Raw genomic sequence first — 19103 nt, forward strand, 5'->3', positions numbered from 1 at the left:
TCAAGTAAACCACTCAGAATAGTTGCAGCCACCAAACCTGTTGTAATGAGTGAACTGTGAATGGAGAATAACCTGACACACACTGTGGTGACAGGTTCTTCACATCATTCTATTGTATTAGTCCATAGATAATTGCAGTGAAGTGGACTTCACAAAATTCTCTCTCTTTTTCAAAGAAGTGTCTAATGTGTGTCTGTCCAGGTGATCACACATACATCTGGCCAGCTACTTCAGAACAATGTTGGCATTGTTAGTGAATGTATACTGTACAAGTAGTCTTCTTAAATTTAATTAGAGCCATGATGATGTGTTGTTATATTACCAAGCAATATTGAATAAAAGCTTGAGGGTGAGGAGTAAAATGAGCGTTAGTGTTGTCAGCAGCAAGTACTGAGAGCAAATAGAACGAGTTTGTTTACAAAAAAAAGACATACAGTGCATATTGTTGACATTTGCAATGTTGGGCAAATATTTCCATTGCAATACAGATATAAGGATAAATAGGGACAAGAAATAAAACCAAATTCAATTACTCTGTATTGAGCCATTAAATATTATGGATTCCTTAGACCAAAATACTCAGAAAATATCCCTGAACAACACTGAAATTTTATCACAGTTCAGGCTCACCCTGTATAGCCCCAATGCATCCATCAGTTCAGATATAAATTTTTCCACGGTGGTGCTAATGTGGAAGATTTGCATGATATCGAGTCTTTTGAAATTGTTGATATTTACTTATTTCCATCCACAAGCATCTCTCTCTCTCTCTCTCTCTCTCTCTCTCTCTCTCTCTCTCTCTCCCTCGCTCGCTCTGGTGGTCACACAAAAAATATTACAATATTGTTTTGATACAGGTCATGAACAAATGAGGTGCACTGAAAGGTTTGCTGCCATCCAAGTATTTCTGAGTTTCCGTCTATTTGTGTGTGTGTGTGTGTGGGGGGGGGGGGGGGTTCGATTGTTTCTGAAGAACAAGGTATTACAGTTGAAGCTCTCACTTTTCAACTGTCATTAATGACATTTTTTAAAATAGCAATTACATTTTTGTAACTCCAATTTATTCTAAATAGGCTCATTTGAAACTGGACCCACTGTAATTAAGTCTTAGTGTATGTTTGATGAAAATATTTAAAGTAATTTCGTGTTAATTGTTTCAGACTTACACCAAGTGACCTCGAAGGGAAGCCTATAAACTTAAAGTTTGTAAAGTTCCAGAATGTTCAAAATATTCAACTATTCATCAAAGACAATCAATCTGGAAGTGAAGCGACTCAAATTGAATATCTTTCATTTATTGGTTCAGCTATATCGACTACAAAAATGGGTGACTTTAAGAGAGTCGCTGGGAAGAAAGGTGAAAGTCATTAGAAACACAATTATATTATCATCTGCCTAAAAATGACAATACTTACGTAATGCTAAATCAGCATTTCACACCTTTTCGTACAGTTTGGCAACATGATGGAGAAATAATGTTTACTGCTGAAAATCATTTGTTTATTCAACAAGAATGTCTGGTTTGTGTGACACGATCTTGAGTAGCATTTTCAACATTTGGGTGTTTCACATTTCTGTGATCAGTACTAAATTTCTACACAGATGAGGAAAGGACAAACATGTTACCCATTCAACATAGTACATGCAGTACCTCAATTGTTTATTGCACTGTTGATTAATTTGCATTCTTCATGTAAACAGCTTGTATGATTGAGATGGCATGTCTTACATGTAAGATACAGTGGTATAAACTCATGTATTTAAGGTTCCATAATACAGTATTATTAGTTTCGCTCTACATGTGAAAGGTGATGTGCATTTTTATCTGAAATTGTTTAAAGGCACAGTGACAATGAAATTTAATCTGACTACACATAAAGAATGATGTATAATTACTTCAGGATATTAGTTCAAGTTATTTAACAAAGTAAAAAAAGAATCCAAGTGAGATATACACTTCAGAGTTATTATTACTGTTGTAGTTCCAATTACTTTCCTCAGCAGAGGTTAGATTAAACCACCTTCTATAATCTCATTCAGAAAATTGTTAAATTCACTGAAAGACAGATGTCTTTGCATTTAACTACTATAAACTAATTCGTATATTTGATCTGTCAGCTTGATGTATCTGAAACAGATGTGTTGAAGGAATATGAAAATGCAGACAGAAGTAAATGTCATTAGCCTTACATGTAGCGACAAATGTAATTGATTTAAATTTGTATATTATTAGTCATCTCACCGGCATCTGTGTATATGTTGATACACCACATAATCACTAACTGAAATGAACTAGCAGCTTTACAGTGTGTGTGTGTGTGTGTGTGTGTGTGTGTGTGTGTGTGTGTGTGTGTGTGTGTTTCTGTTTCTGTTTCTGTATCAGATCCTTTTCTTGTGTTGTATGCCGAGTAACCATGGACAGAACAGCCATGTCCTCAATGAATTCAGTCATGTCACTTTTTTGTTTTAAAGCTTTTGAGAATCATAATGCATTAATATGGCTAATAAATTTTGTGGATGCTACTGCATAGTGTTTTGTTTGTGTTGAATGAAGCTGACCCTTTGCCAACAGAACCCAAATCTTTAATGATTAGGTGTGTAATTGGATCTGGTATTCTGGCTGTTATTGCTGTGGTCTGTTTACATTTGGTTTACGCCCTCTATAACCATCTCCCTCATTTACTGTGCATAGTTAAATTTATTGAATATCATGAGCACCTGTAACAGTTGTTGTGCAGGTGCTTTCAATAACTTGTATTTTCCAGTGAATCATGGAGAAAACTGACTTTCTACCAAATTTGTTGCTTGATATTGTATTTATTGATGCGAGATTGTTCTTGTTTACGATTTCTTGGATATTACTTGTGTGAAATGAACATATTTAATCAATGCTTATAGTAATCTCTAAAAAGAGTGCAAATCTCAGTGATTGTTGATACAGTATAATCTATTACATAAGCTGGCTGTTTGGGTAGTGTATTATGTTACCTATGTTAAGACTCAAAAATTAAATGTTCAGTTTCTTATTAAACTGCCATCAAGCAGTCATAAAAAAAGAATAGCACAGACACTGTCATTGTGTTATAGGCCACATTGTAAGTATATTTCAGACTATCACTATCATTTGTCTCAGAACTGTGAATGGTATGACCACATCCAGTGTCAGGTCTTTGTAATGCATGTTGGTATCCCTTCTATGTAAGCATTCATGAACTGGTCATGTAAAACAGTAAAATATTTCCACATTCAAATACCACGTTTCTGTATGAAGCCAAGAGTGATAGTTATTTACTATCAGAAATCCAAATTCAGGCTCTGAAGATATTGGTTTGCATCAGTGTAAGTACTGTTGATTATTTGTTAGAATGGAAGAGCAAGGGAAATGAGCATTCAGTATATGCTGAAGGAAAGACACTAAATAGCTTTGTAAAATGTAAGCTGTTTATTGAAAGGATGGCCTTTTCTGTGCATTAACGAGAAGGCTGAGTTGCAGTCATCATGTCAAGGATGATCTATCAAGTTCAAATCTTTCAGGCCTGGCTATACTAATTATAGAAAGTACACTCTTATATTCCATTCCCATAATCCTGAAACAAAGCAAATAACTGCAGAAAAGTGCTTCCAAATGGAAATAGAGCTTTGGGTGAGGACAATAAGGAACAGCCTATAGAAGGAGCTGCAGCAAATGTGACTCATATTTCTGTCTTGTTATTGTATCACAGCTGGTTTCTCAACAGCACCTTTTCAATTGTAAATATTCACTGCTTTGTTAGGAAAAACACTTATTTCAAAAGGGCAGTATCACTGTGTGAACACAAATTATTAAATATATATAATTCGAATATGTGAGAAGGTTAGATTAAGAATTATGAAAAACATTGTCATTTACACCCAACTTACCCCAACCAACACTACCCAAAAACTGATTCTCTTAGTTTCATAAGATGATAGCTGAAGATGACATAAATATGATTCTAAAATGAAAATGCTGTAATTGACTGTAACGAGTGTCTTCTAGGTAAGTCAAAGAACTCATCGCGGAGAACATGCCAACAGGTTTCACACTGTCTTTTTAAAGATTTTAATTTTAATTTTTTTTTTACCGCAGCCTTAAAATACACTAGTGCAACATTCACACAGAGATTATCACTTGTCGGAAGTAATAAATGTTAGCAAGCATTAGTCTGATTTATTTATACAGGGTGAGTCAGAAAGGACTTAACAACTTTGGAATGATAGAGAATTTATTGAGGTAACTTACATAAACAGTAGACGTCATTTTGTAGCAAAGAACCTCAAGTTTTATTCACAATGCATCAACCCCCATCCTTCCTTGAAACGAACTCTGCAACAACTTTTTGGCATAAATTTCACACCAAATACACTAAAGAACCTCCAAGAAAGCCTACAACTTACTCTTGGCCCAAGAAATATTTCTTCGTGAAGAAAACTGTCACCGGTGTTGTGTATATGGATATGTTTGAAAACTTTAATTCCGCGTATCGATGAAGATGACAGAGGTGGGGTGGTTTACTAGTGACAAGATGGTGAACTATCTAATTTCCTCATGGAAGTTCGAGGCTTTCTCAATAGTTGGATTGGTCTTGGGCCAATTGCATGGCCACCTCGCACCCCAGACTTGACACCACTGGATTTCTTTCTCTGATCATGTGTATGTTCCCCACTACCAAATAACATAGCCAACCTGAAAATTTGAATATTTGCTGCCATTACACAAGTTATACCAGATTTGCTGGAACGGGTGTGGGAAGAAATTGATTACTGGTGGGACGTTCGCTGCATCATGAATGGTAATCACATCGAACCAAAATGACACTCGACACTTTTATGTGGAACTTGAGGTTGTTTGCTACAAAACGATACCTCTACCTGATGTGTTGGCAAATGTGCCAACACCTTGTAGATAGAGGAGGCCGAAATGCACGCTATAATCTAACGCAGACGGGCGTGAGGTCTGGAACAGGATATGTAATGAATGCTATAAAGAAAAGTACGTAGCTGCTGAAGTACTTAACTTTTAATCCATCATTTGTATACAGCATTCTTGATGATACAAGTGAGACACTCTATCGAAATGGTTAATGGCGCCTTGCTAGGTCGTAGCCATGGACTTAGCTGAAGGCTATTCTAACTATCTCTCGGCAAATGAGAGAAAGGCTTCGTCAGTGTAGTCGCTAGCAAAGTCTTCGTACAACTGGGGCCGAGTGCTCGTACGTCTCTCTAGACCTGCCGTGTGGTGGCGCTCGATCTGCAATTACTGACAGTGGCGACACGCGGGTCCGACATGTACTAATGGACCGCGGCCGATTTAAAGCTACCACCTAGCAAGTGTGGTGTCTGGCGGTGACACCACACTACCAATACTGTAAGGTATCTCAAATTTCTATATAATCCAAATTTTTAAGTCTTTTTTGACTCGCCCTGTAAAAGGGACATAACAAAATGGTGCTGAGAAACGTAAAGGAGTTGTATAAGGTCTCTTAAGAGACGAGTTGACTACAGGAACCCATTTCCAGAAGCATCACCCAAGAATGCTACAGAGCATGGAAGTAAAAGGAGTCAATATCTCCCACTAGGTCACCCCTTTGGCAGCAGAGTTTGTTTGCTGATGAATGAAATCAGAACTCACAACGGGCCTGAAAGTATTCAGGATGCCAGATGGCATCCAACACATCTTCACCTGTCACAACACAAAGAGAGACCACTATGTATAGCATGGCAATTTACCGACTCACAGTTCCCACCAAAACATTTACCTCATGACAGGCAGTGGCTCCTAAAGTTTCAGCACTGTGTACCTCCGTCAGATGATTTCAGATATGGATTCCTATCCTCAGTTGTCCCTCAAAACATTCTCTACAATGCCTTCAACTTTATCAGTAGATTTTGTTACAGCCTGTATCTTGCTCGTGTGTATCCTATTAGCAACAGCATCTTCATTTCCGTAATATGGACCTTACAAAGTTTACAAATACTCACAAAAAGTATGTCATTCAAACATAAAGGATATACCTAAATTCCACTGACAAAATTTCCAATGTTGTTAAGAAATATTTTGGTACCAGGTAGCTTGTTACAGTAACTGCATTTCATTTAATTTCTACCCATTTATCTTTGAATTACACTAAAATACTCAATTCACACACGGTACTTGTTGACAATAATAATGCCCACTTTACTCTTAGCCCACAGGCTTCCATTCAGTATTGTTCTGCCTTAGGTCTGGTTTTTCCCTTTTTTTTTTCTTTTTTTCTCTCCCCTCTCCATCATTATTAATACATTAAAAGTGATATGCCGTGTTGTGGGAAGTTTCACTGATGAAGAGCTGGCTGGCCTCTTGTGTACGGTTTCACTGAAGGAATGAGTGAGCAGTGTGATGGACACTAGGCTGAGATGTTCCAGCTGTGTTGGCAATGATATTACAGCACTTTTGCATCTGCCAGTTTTCATCAGTGGACAGAAATTTGCTAATACTGCAATTAGGCTGGCAAGAAGCATGCAGATAATAGCACAGCGAAAGCTCTTCTTGAAGACGGAACTGGCAAAAGTGACCTTTGTAGGTGTCGGAGCAAGTGCTTTACATAAATATGTAGGCTATGTCTGTCCAAACATTAAAGTATTGCTTCAAAATTTGAAGTAAATTGGGCAAGAACTTCTTGACAAATTTGGTAACAATCATAAACATTTTGGTCTTTATATTGTAGTACAGATTAAAGTGCAGCTTCCTCATTGCATCATCCATACTTATTACTGATGGTGTAGTTATTCCAGAAACCGTTCAGACTTCAGTATGAAGTTATTAACCACTTCTTGGTACACCATGTTAGTGGGTTCACTAAGATTTTCATCAATTTTCTGCAAATAACTGTGGGAAATACCAAGTCCTACTACATAAGTGCTCAAGATCAAAATTCCAGCATCACCAGCACATCTAATTCTTGTAACTTAATCCTAAATATTTCTTTGGTAATGACTCAAAGGACCCAGTGCACTTGAAATTATGCCCACACAACAGTTTCGTATTCTACAATTTCCTACAATGCACACACTTGGATATCATTATGCAAACCACCGATGTGGTTATTTGGCTCATCACATGCATTTATTATAGAAGTTCTTATTCATAATTTAGACAAAACCTTTCTACTGTTGTCAGTGCATTGATCCATCAGCACATGCAGAGTGATGAGAGAATCTGTTGGGACATTTGGAAGAATCTGGATCTATACACTTACCTGTATTACCAAGTCCCCATTGTTCAGAAGAAACATCTCACTGGGAGTCCCATTTTACCATAGAAATTTCTTATCTAAAGCAGTTGTATCTTACTCACCAACATTCCACATGCCCATCCCAAAAAAAGTATGATGTATTATACATTGGGATTTTGGAATCTCTCTCACTTTTGTTTATAATTTTTTCAGCCAAGTTACACTAATTAAAAAGGATGGGCCTGTGGATGACTACTAATACCTGTTGCCTATAAAAAGCTGGTAAACTGCAGATGTGAAAATATATCTACTCTTACCTTCTGTGGTACAAAATTAGGATCACATCATAAGTGACACTGCAAATTGTCTCTATTGGCATGAAGACATTTAAATGTGATTTTTACAACTTTAAGACAGGTCAATCTCAACAGCTTTAATCTCCATCTGTGTGAAACAGTTGTTGGACTACATTGGTAGAAACAGAGGGGTGATTATTTCTATACAGTGAAATACTTCCAGTCAGCCATATTGTTGAGTAGTCGGGCAGGCTTAAATTGTGAGACTTAGGTGCCAAAGGCTTTTCAGTAGCAAGTGTGTTCATTTTCTGAAGTTACACAGGAAACTGTATTCTAATGATTTTTAAGGCAGTGGCAATAATTACTCACGTAACCCTGTAGTTTTTTGGTATTTTCTGATCAACATCCAACAGCTGTATACAACACTATGATACACATCTTCGTCTAATATAGTTGGTAATGCCATATTGTATTCTTTGAAACAAACCTGTCTCACTACTATCCAAAGAAAAAAATGCTGTTTGACTACATAAATTGTTAGTAAGAAGTCATAACTATCAAGATATTGAAATGCAAAACAAATTATATGAACAATACAATTTGCCGCTTCTCCGTTTATCAAATTCATAAGTCACAGACCTCATGTAGATACATATATCATAGATACAGTTAAAATTTAAAATACATATTAGTTATTGAATGGATTAATAGGGATATCTATTGTTCTGAATCACTGTAATTAAGTACCTACTTGTACGCCATCAACCGTATAAGATATTTGAATAAAGAAATTTGGGATCTTTAACTAGAATCACTCTCCAGAAGACAAGTGTGTGTGTCCTTGTTATAGTCATCCCACTTATGCCTTTCTGTGTCTGCTGCTGAACATATGCTTTCTTTAACACTCCAACTGATGTAGACTTGCTTCCTACATGCCATCTTGAGTTTCTGTCATTATCGTAAAATTCTGCTACCTGTGTTTAGTGCCTTGCACTTTGGCCTTATAAGGTACCAAGTTACTTTGATGGCCAGCGTCATCCTATGCTGAATACATCTGGAGCATTAGCAACCGGTCTTGTCACTCAAGTTTTGTCACTGCCAAGTTAAACTAAATACAGTGACTTTACAAATTATTCAGACAATTAATTTTTGACTTTGAAAAACAAACACTTAAGACTTTTCATAAAAGCTGATTTCTCTTATTTTATTATGACGACTGTTTCCCTCTATGTAGGTGGTTGTCTATTGAATATTTTCACATTCGGAGAAGGTTGGAGATTGAAATTTCATGTAATGAAAAAAGCCTTTGTTTTAATGGCTGGCACTGTCATGTATCAGATCCAAGACATAGTCTCCCCTATTTCACGATTATGCAAAATGAGCTTTTCTTCTTTGTACTTTTCCAATGTCCTCCACCAATCATACCTGGTAAGGATACCATACCGCACAGCGATACTCTAGCGAAGTATGGACAAGTGTGGTGTAGGTGCTGTCTTTAGTGGTGTGTTGCATCTTCTAAGTATTGTGTCAATAAAATGCTGTCTCTGGTTCACCTTCCCCAACATTATCCCAGTCAGGGATGCACAGACCTCGAACTGCAGGCCCCTCACTGTTTGTTCTTGTAATTTTTTAGTTTTTTTCTTTTTAATCATCTTTCATTGCCTCCTAAAATGAAGGGAAAGGGGCCCTTGTAGAACTTCTTTTGAGCCCTGTCTAGCTGACACTGGGGTATGGGGATCCTAATGCAGAATAACATCTTGTCTCATGGCACAATATTTTTGAACTTGTAACCCTTATGTAGCCACACTAAGTGGTTTGTTGCACAGTGGTACTCGCAAGTCTGTACACCCCTGGTGTATGTGATAATTCCAATTTAAGTTGTTCTTAATTGTCCCCTAGGTATTTAGTTGAATTGACAGCCTTCGATTTTGTGTGATTTATCGTGTAACCAAAATTTAACTCATTCCTTTTAGTACTCATTTGGATGACCTCACACTTTAATTATTTAGGTTCAATTGGTCCTGTCTAAATCATTTTGCAATTGGTTTCAATCCTCTGATGACTTTATTAGATGGTAAATGTTCTGCAAACAATCTAAGATGGCTGCTCACATTGTCTCCTAAATTATTTATATAGATGAGGAACAGTACAGAGCCTGTAACCCATCTTTGGGGAGTGTCAATTATCACTTTTGTTCTAGTCAATGACTTTGTCAGTTACTGTGGAATGTGATCTATCTGACAAGAAATCACAAATCCAGTTACACAACTGAGACAATACTCTGTAGGCAAGCAATTTGATTAGAAACCCTTGTGAGGAACAGTGTCAAAAGCCAAAAAACACACTCATTTTTTACTATGAATTACATGTTTATTGGTTGTTTGCTATGTGACTTTTCTTTCAGAAAAGTAAAGTGTCAACAGTTACATGGATAATTCATTATAGGTCGCTATTTGATGGAGAGCAAATTAAGCTGTGTGCTGTTTTTCATGATCATCTCCATTACTTTCGCAGGAGAGTTTTATTAGCAGGTCTGTGGGCTTATTTTTTTTTTCCTTAAATAAAAAATCTTTCGTCAGCTACGTATTTGTGTTCTATTTAGCTTTTGCGTAGTTTTGGAACACCTGTATCCAGAACAAATGTTCTCTATGTTTCCAGTAGAGGACAGAGAACAACCATATCTTGGCTTACACTAGAGTGTTCATGTAGCAAGAAGTATCCCATTTTGTTATACAACGAATGGGAGATAAAGACCATTTATGCTTTCACTCTATCACAGTGACAATCACTGCATCTTCAGTAATAACTAGTTTGCTTCATTTTTGTTGGATGTGAGCTCTTTAGTAACTTCATCTAAGATATGGTCCTTACACTGTAACAATCTGAGCAATTAGTAACAGAAGGGCACATTAATTATCTGTAATAAGAACATTATTTATAACATAACTATGGCAAAGATTCTGTCATCCTGTTTCGTAGCTTATGTTTTGAATAATGTATTGTGCACTAAACATGAACAGCATGCAGCAGTGTTGGTAAAGCGTGTTATGTCACCCTCTGATGCTTGCTTCTGTAGCAGATTAGATTAGATTAGATTAGTTTTTCGTTCCATAGATCCGTGTTGAGGAGATCCTCGTGGATGTGGAACATATTTTGTTCTGAATTTTAATTTTATTTTTTTAAATAACTTTCAAGAAAACTGCTGTATAATCTGAAATGCCCAACCACTCCTGTGATAAGCACAATAATTCACCCACAGACCATCTTCAAAACCAGTACATTTGTCTGTTGGAACAGTTACTAGAAGTGTACCTACATATTTTTTGTGCATAAGCACAACAAATTGTTCCAGTGCTAAAAGGTACGAAAAGTGAGTACTTTTTGTTCATGTGTGCGTGAGTATTTTACTAAATATAAGTACCATACTGTCTAATAAAATTCCGATCTAAGTTTTTCTGTGCACGAATTTATTGGTGAAAACGTTCAAAATCAAGGTCTTTGTTGTCAGAATGATATTCACACACAGCAGATGTATTGTCAATCTCTGTTTTTGTTGGGGGCCATCAACCTGTGTTTTTTGACAATGTTTTGAAAAAGTATTACTGTCCTGTATAGCTGATGGTGTTAGGAATTTTTCTTTGTGTGGGAAGACACGAGGCAGAGTGCAACACACAATGATAGTTTGCATGTTTTGCATTTTTATTTGATTTCTTAGCATACTTGGGAACCTATGCATTAGCAGACATATCTTGGATTGTTTCCATTTTATTGCATACGCTTCTAAAGATTTTCTCACCGAAGATAGATAAAACATTATTTCAGAAGAAATATATTAAAATGATAGGTTCACAACAAGGAAAATGAACCTTTTACATTGTTTCACAGGTGCCTAAGTGCACCTGAATGAATTTCTAGCACTTGGGAGTGCTACCAGATACCATGAATATGCTCGTCTACAGCTCTATGCCAACGGCAGTTTGGCATGGATGAAGACATCCACAGCATCTGGGGCAAGTTACAACACTGGGGTCGTAAGACATACACAGCAAAGGCTTCAACTGAATAACAATCAATACAAATCCAAAACTGTTCCAAGCATCGACTTTTAAACAGTTTCCTTTTGCTCTATTATTTACTATTCTAGCTTTTTTTTTTTACTTGTTTCCTTCCCGATAATACCAGTCATTACAGCACTAATTATCGGCCACAGTGGTGAGGGTGTCTTCAGAAATTAATATAATGGCTCCTGTTAATTAAGTGTAGCTACAAATTTACTTTCTAACATAGAAAAAAATCTGTAAAATGTATTACTAATACTGCACTGTCAATGTGCAACAGCAGTGGATCTGTTGTCATAGTGGACACTTCATAATGATGAGCAGAAACTAATTCACTGTCCTCAGATTTATTATGAATTTACAGATTCGTGTTGCATCGAAAGTGAAAAGCATGTTCAGTTGTAAAAAAATCATAAGATTTATTTTCTGTAATATTTGATAAAATGTCACCATCAGAGGAAAAAAATTCATTGTATTACACTATGTGCTGCACGAATTCTTGTTAAATTTTAACTTAAATGCAAGTTTGTCCATTTGCTAGGTATCTTCATTCACATACTGTCTAACAATGCAAGACAAAATTCTAAATAGTTATTTGTAAATGTTGGGAAGTACGTTTACTGGTTAAAGCACTGGTTCAGCATCCCAATACAGGCCCTACAACACCACAACATAAAATTCTATATGAAAGAAGACAAAAGCTGCATGAATCAGATACAATATTTGCTGAGCACATCTAAATTGCATGGAAAATTTACACAGGAATAAGGATAACATGTGAATTGTAGCTAACTTTGGGACAAATATATTTATTTCCAGTTAACATGAAAGTATAGTATAAGAAACAGCTATGCTATATCTACTCTATGTAAGAGAAAATAGTAAAAATAGGTTTGTTCCTTCTGAAGCGTATTCTAAAGCTGCACATGCACTACTAGCAAGAAAACACATTATGTACTCTACATGTTTTGGGAATATATGAAGGATATTACTGAAATAAGTTATATTCTTTGGTAAAATCTTTGAGATAGAGTAATCAATCATCATCACTTTCATCAGTAAGATCATCTAATAAGTCATCCAAAACATCATCTTTGTTTATTTTCAGTGATTCCAGTTTTTTTGTAACTTCTTCCTGCAGTTTCCTCATTTCATCTTCTCCCACAGCAAAGCCTGGAGTATGCAAGAAAACAAAATAATCCATTTATACATTAAAAAACATTAAGTTTAATAAAAAAAAAAAAACACACACACACACACACACACACACACACACACACAAAATGAGAATATAATAACAATATGACAGTTACAGGTTTTTCGCTGAGAAAATGTGGTGAACATGTAAAAGTGAGATTTCCAGAACTCCAATTTTACGTTCACAGTAATGACTGTGACTGGAAAATTATTTAACCCAAAGATCTGCAATCTCTCGCTCTAAATTATAAATTTTCTGTCACAAATAGGCCTAACTCAAAAACACTTATCTTACAGTCCGTAAAGAATAAACATAATAAAGTTTGATTCATTCCCTGATTTTCTTTATAACAGTAATCAACACAATGCATTGCTACCCATAAAAAGTATCAAGTAAATATTACCTGAATTTGTACCCTTGGTAAGGCTAGCAATGTAACGTAGAAGTGTTCGTCGTCTTCGCAATGACAGCAGCTTTATTTGTCTCTGGAGTTCAGCATCCTTTTTCAGTTGTTCTTCAATAGAAATGAGTTTTTCAATCACTTTCTCATTTTTACCACATTTTGGGCATACATTCAGTAATTTGGCACAAGGGAAACAGACTGTATGGTAAGCCTTTTTTACACTTTTCTGTTCACATTTCACGCATTTTTTTGGAGCCTTTAGGGGCTTGTACTTTTTGTATTTAATTTTCCATTCCAAGATGCTCTTGCATCTTTCACACACACCAGACAGATCAATATTATTTATAAGCTTTGTCTGAGAAGAGGTATCATGTAGGTCATTTTTAAATGCTTTTGTATTTTGGTGTGCCTGTGGCCTGGTTCTCTGTGTATTTCCCCGTTGAGTGCTCATCTGTGAAACAGAAAGAAAATGGGATGTATGAATATGACAAAATAAGCAACAGTTATGTTAGATGCACTGCCTATCCACTATAACCATTGTTCCCCACCTCCTGAAATGTAATATTCAACAGTAATAGGTATTACACAAATGCAGCCAGACTACCTTCCATTTGCTATTTATTCCAAGTTGTGTTGCAATGCAAAGAGCACAAATATGTGCCAACAACTACAGGATGTTCATCTGTATGGCAAGGCCATCAGTGTTATAATAGCTGTACAGTTGCTTCATGGTAGAACACAAAGCACTGCAAATATGTGACTGACCTGTGTGGCATTCACATTACTACAGTGTGCGAGAGTGTGCGTGAATACACTTCACATATTTGGTGGAACTTGCTGAAGGTTACTGATGCTGTCTCACTTAATGACAGCCGAGCGAGCACCTGTACACGGACATGGGGATGACACAGCCGAGTAAGCAATTGTTCACAGCTATGCGGATGTCACACACCTGTATTTGCTTGCACGCAGGCTGCGAATTTGCAGTGTGCACTTTGCCTACCACCTGAGTTGGGTGAAATTTATTCAAATAATAAATACAGATAAACATTATTGTTCATTATTCATGAATGACAAGTAGTATTCAAAATATTCACTTACATGAATAAAATCATTTATTCTTCATCATTGAATAAAGATGTTAAGCATAAAAGATAAATTTGAAATCCAATGGCATTTGTCATTTATTAAATGAATGTACTGTGTGTTGCCTTTAAACTGTTTTTCAAACATCTCATTAGAAACTTCACTTTATTTTTTCAAGATTTTCCATTATGGCTGCTAAAGAAAATACATTATACACAAGCAAGGAGGATATTGGTGCATTCGATCTCCTGAAGTTGGCTTTATTTTATGATAACAATATAGGATTTTCAATTCTCAATTTTCTTCAACAAAAATTGAGAAACCATTAATCCCACTGTAGTTTTTGGCAAATATTGTGCTGCGATTCCATGTTAGCTTCAAATTCAAAATACAATTTTCTTTATACATCATATCATCATTCAAAACTCTTGACCTGATTTCTTGGGCTATTATATGTCTGCAGTTTGTTGTACACCTACACCGGTTATGGACAGCAATACAGGTGAACTACTTGTTTTTAAAATTGTGGGCAGGACACTACTGCAATAATTGCAGTTGTTATAGAAAGGCGAAAAACACCTTCAGATTGTCTCTTGCACTTTCACGATAAAAAAGTTGTTAGCGTGCTGCAATATTTTGATGTCTTATGTACTCAAACTAATTAATTTTAAAGCTCCATTTAACTGCACTGACACGTCAGATTGAAGAACTATTCCATATTCTAACAGAAATCTTACTCAGTGTTAATACTAATACACTTTCAGATGACTTTGGACATCCAGCAGCATTCCACAAACATTTTAGGAGTTCTTTAGGTTTAGAGTCTATTATGTTAGTCATTAGAAACCGAATTCTTACTTGTGCACTCATTCTATAGCACAACAGCCATGATCGAATTGCTTAATTATATTAACGAGACACCCATCGCTGGTGGCATTAGCTATATTGGTACAACGAAGGAAGGTACTGCAGATCAACAGTTCCCACTGGCTGCATTCTCATCTTTGGCTACTTACTTACAATACTTCCGCACGTTGACAACGAGAGGGGTGAAGTATTGGCACGTGAAAAGTTGGCTGAATTGAGCCGTGTTGACCATGCAACTGCTACGGCTGTGTGCCTATGAAGTATTTTTGTGTTGCATTTGTTACACTGTAAAGCTGTGCTCATTCCAAAGATCGGTTTGGACACTGCAGTGCTTTACTAGGCATGGTGGTGCGCCCTTGACTTCCTGCCACCTCTGAACTGACTTTCACATCCTACAGTACAACATGTACTCTGAAACACAGTGCAACTTGACTCGGCATTTTTCTCATTGTTTGAGACAAAAGAAGTGACAAGTAATACAAAAACCAATGGAAGATTGAATACAAAACCTCTAGATTTTTTTAGTCCAGAACTTAATCCACTGAGGCGCATTTATGTACAATCCATTAATAATTTATTTACAAAAAATAGAAACTGTACTGACATAAGGGAAGAAACACTAGTCACAGAATTTGTTACAAGAAATAAACAATATAAAAAAAAATATAGTGGCATTCTGTATTATTCACGTTATGAATAACTTTTTTTTTGAATGATATACTTATTCAAATAATGCCCATCTCTGCTTACTAGTAAACTTGCACTTCCTTCCTCCTACCATTACTTGCAGTTAATACTATAAACTGTAATAAGTCCCATTAGTTCATTTTCTCAATTTACTCTTGATAGCCTATAGTGGAGATGGAAAAAGCTTTATCTGTTAATTATACACAAAGTTGACAATTACAACCTGTTGTCAAGGTCCTCAACATAAATCTTTTCCATTTGTTCTGTCCAAAATGTGTCTCAATGTCACTGCAATATGAGCATTAGTTCATCAGCTACTCTTTCACACAAATTTACATTTCCACAGCTAAATCAATGATCTTCAATTCAATCCAATATTTCATTATCACTTTAATATTCATTATACGTGATCATACTCAGTCACTGTGGTAATACTTGTTGAATATCAGGTACACAGCATACACTTTTTCCCAAGAAAACATGCAAAATTGATAGCTAAAAAGAAATCCTAATTCTAAGTGCAATATTTTCCAGGCCCATTGTGGCAAAGCTGAATAGAGTGTATGTTTCCTTATCCATGTGGCAGGGCCACGCACCTGTAGCCCAGCACTCAGTGAGTGCACGCCACATGATACCGATAGAGAAAACTGCTGGGCATGTTCTTCCACAATGCATGCGAAGCAAATGGTGGGTAATGAGTGCTGCTCAAGCAGTTCCATCACATGTATGCAATGCTCTAGTAGGCTACAATAATGTTCAAGTAAAAGAATATGCTAATTCTACATAAAGTGCAGTTTCTTATATGGTTTATGAATGCTGCGTACCTGTCTCATGGACATTCAATACTTAATTCATGAAGTTCACAGTGAACAGCTCATGAATGCAACAATGGTTCACTGTTGGGTAATACAAACATGCATAATTTGAAAAGTACGGAACGGTTCTCTTTGGGGACAGAAACTGATCGACACTGTGGAAAAGAAGACTGAGAGAACCAAACATTAAAAATGACAACTCAGTCCTGTCATTTCCCACAGGATATCTGCAGCAGGAAATTACCTCCTACGGACTCAAATTTCAGCTAATTGTCTGCCTGTTGGACTCTATGTTTACAAAGAGAAGGCTACACAAAGTAGTGATTATGAAGATTATTAGTTTATTGCACAATTCTATGAGGAAGGTGACAACTATTTGAATCACTCGATGACTTTTTGAATCACACAGTGACTGGAAGCAAAATGCTGGCACTGGATGAATTTCTGGAAACAATGCAGTCCCTGTCCCTGTAGTGGAAGTACACATCATAATCACCGAAGACCAAAGATAGACTGGTGCTGACCACTCGGTGGCTCCAACACATGGTATAAAGAGACAATTTGTACCACATATTAACATTATGATGTGAAATGCAACCCCAAGTACTAATGTGTACAAAAACTGCTTAATGCAATCCAAAACAAGCACTGCTGTATGTTGAGATATGGTGCTGTTTTAGACTTCATTCCGTCTGATTTTCATCTCTTCATGCTTCTGAAAGCTTACTAAGTTGGCAAGAGCCCCCAGTTTAGTGGGAACATCAATCGAAAGGCAAGTTGATGAATATAGTGACATGACGTTAATAGCAAAACAAATGATGGGTATGTGGACACATGCCATTGCAGACACAGTCAAGATGTATGCATGTTTGTTTCTTTTGTTTTAGGGCACAAAAACAACTAGGGTCATATACACCCATCTCAAAACGTAGAACACAAAGACAAAGAGAGGACCTCAAAACAACTACATGTCAGCACCAATCGACGGAAGAGAGGACAGCTTAAAACAGGGAAATGGAGAAAGGTCTATAAAATATGTAATGGAGAAATGAGAGTTCAGAACTAAAAATTAAATGGCTTTCACCATATTGGTATGACAGATAAAAAGTAAAATGTGGTCGACAGTTTGCACGTTGTTCAATAAAACGCCCAATAACCCAGACAGCAAACAGATATGATGAGAACATAAGCGGTTAAAGAAACAAAAAAAATTTGGGGGGGGGGGGGGGGGGGCATTACGTCAGGAAATGGTGGACCATCAAAAGTCGAGCGAAATGTGCACAAAGTGGTGGGGGAGCACCACTTAACAAATGGCTATGGCAACCTAGTTAAAATGATCTCCTCGCGGTGAGAGGGCCGAGAGATGGTCATCCAAGCCGCTGGGAGAGGCTTAATAACCTGGAGTTTGTCCCCATGAAGGAAGAACCAGTGGTGATGCCAAAGTGACACCAACTACTGACAAAAGGCAACTCAGAGATCATCGGGGGGAATGTAAGAACTAGCGGGCTGAGGTACAAGGACTGCATCCTTGGCAGCAGCGTCAGTGGCCTCGTTTTCTGTCAGACCGACATGACCAGGGACCCACATAAACATAACAGTGGCTCCATCAACAGTGAGCAAGTGACAGCTTTCCTGGACCCATTGCACTAAGGGATGAACGGTGTACAGTACACAGAGGCTTTGAAGGGCACCGAGAGTCGGAGCGGATGATGTAATTAAAAAGCCTGTGTCACCAGATGTACTGTGTGGCCTGATACAGGGAGCAAAGATCTGTGCAGTAAATAGTGAGCAGTGTTCTGGAAGCCGATACTGAAAAACGTCGAAGCCAATGATGACGGCACACACGACACCTTGGTCAGTCTGAGAGCCATTAGTGTACACAAAGGTATTATCGAGAAGTTCCATGCGAAGGTCATGAAACTGAAGGTGATAGAGCAAGGCTGGAGTAGTGTCCTTTGGAAGCAAATGAAGGCCAATGTGAACACAGGCCGTCACACGAAACCAAAGTGGTGAACGGTTCACACCCACCAGGACAGTTGCAGGTGGCATGAAGTTAAGCTGCCAGAGCAAGAGCCAAAAGCGATCTCCAGGAGGTAACAGAGAAGAGAAGAGGGACACGTCACATACTGGTGATGAAAGGAGACATTGAAGAAGGAGGCATAGGATGGGTGGCCATGCATAGCAGACAAACAGCATGTGTATCTGCTGAGGAGGAAGTCACTGTTTTTGGGCAGCGGTAGTTCAGCAGCTTCTGCATACAGGCTGTAAACTGTGCTAGTGTAAATGGCACCAGTAGCCAAACGGATGCCACAATGGTGGATAGTATTGTGACGGCGTAAGAGGGACAGACGTACAGATGCATAAACGAAGCACCCATAGTCTAGTTTCGAACGGAAAAGGAACCGGCACAAACGGAGGAGGGTGGTTCGATCTTCTCCACAGGAAGTGCCACTGAGGACAC

The 19103-nt window shown here is 37.3% G+C and overlaps 2 protein-coding genes across 5 annotated transcripts in view; one reads left to right on the forward strand and one right to left on the reverse strand.

Annotated features, from left to right (window-relative positions):
- Window positions 1-1660, forward strand: part of LOC126183670 (thioredoxin-like protein 1) — a 63069-nt gene extending 61409 nt beyond the window's left edge. For all 4 annotated transcript variants that reach the window (XM_049925826.1, XM_049925824.1, XM_049925825.1 and 1 more), the window contains one exon: window positions 1161-1660. In XM_049925826.1, coding sequence (XP_049781783.1) covers window positions 1161-1371 — 211 coding nt within the window. In that variant the 3' untranslated portion in view covers window positions 1372-1660. The remainder of the gene's footprint in view (window positions 1-1160) is intronic.
- Window positions 1661-11990: 10330 nt separating this feature from the next.
- Window positions 11991-19103, reverse strand: part of LOC126184821 (uncharacterized protein C9orf85 homolog) — a 34500-nt gene continuing 27387 nt past the window's right edge. The window contains exons 3-4 of the mRNA XM_049927399.1: window positions 13188-13638; window positions 11991-12759 (exon numbers count right to left, since the gene is read on the reverse strand). Of these exons, the coding sequence (XP_049783356.1) occupies window positions 12623-12759; window positions 13188-13638 (588 nt within the window). The 3' untranslated portion in view covers window positions 11991-12622. The remainder of the gene's footprint in view (window positions 12760-13187; window positions 13639-19103) is intronic.

Source organism: Schistocerca cancellata, chromosome 4 (assembly GCF_023864275.1).
Source record: "Schistocerca cancellata isolate TAMUIC-IGC-003103 chromosome 4, iqSchCanc2.1, whole genome shotgun sequence".
Classification (NCBI taxonomy): Eukaryota; Metazoa; Arthropoda; class Insecta; order Orthoptera; family Acrididae; genus Schistocerca; species Schistocerca cancellata.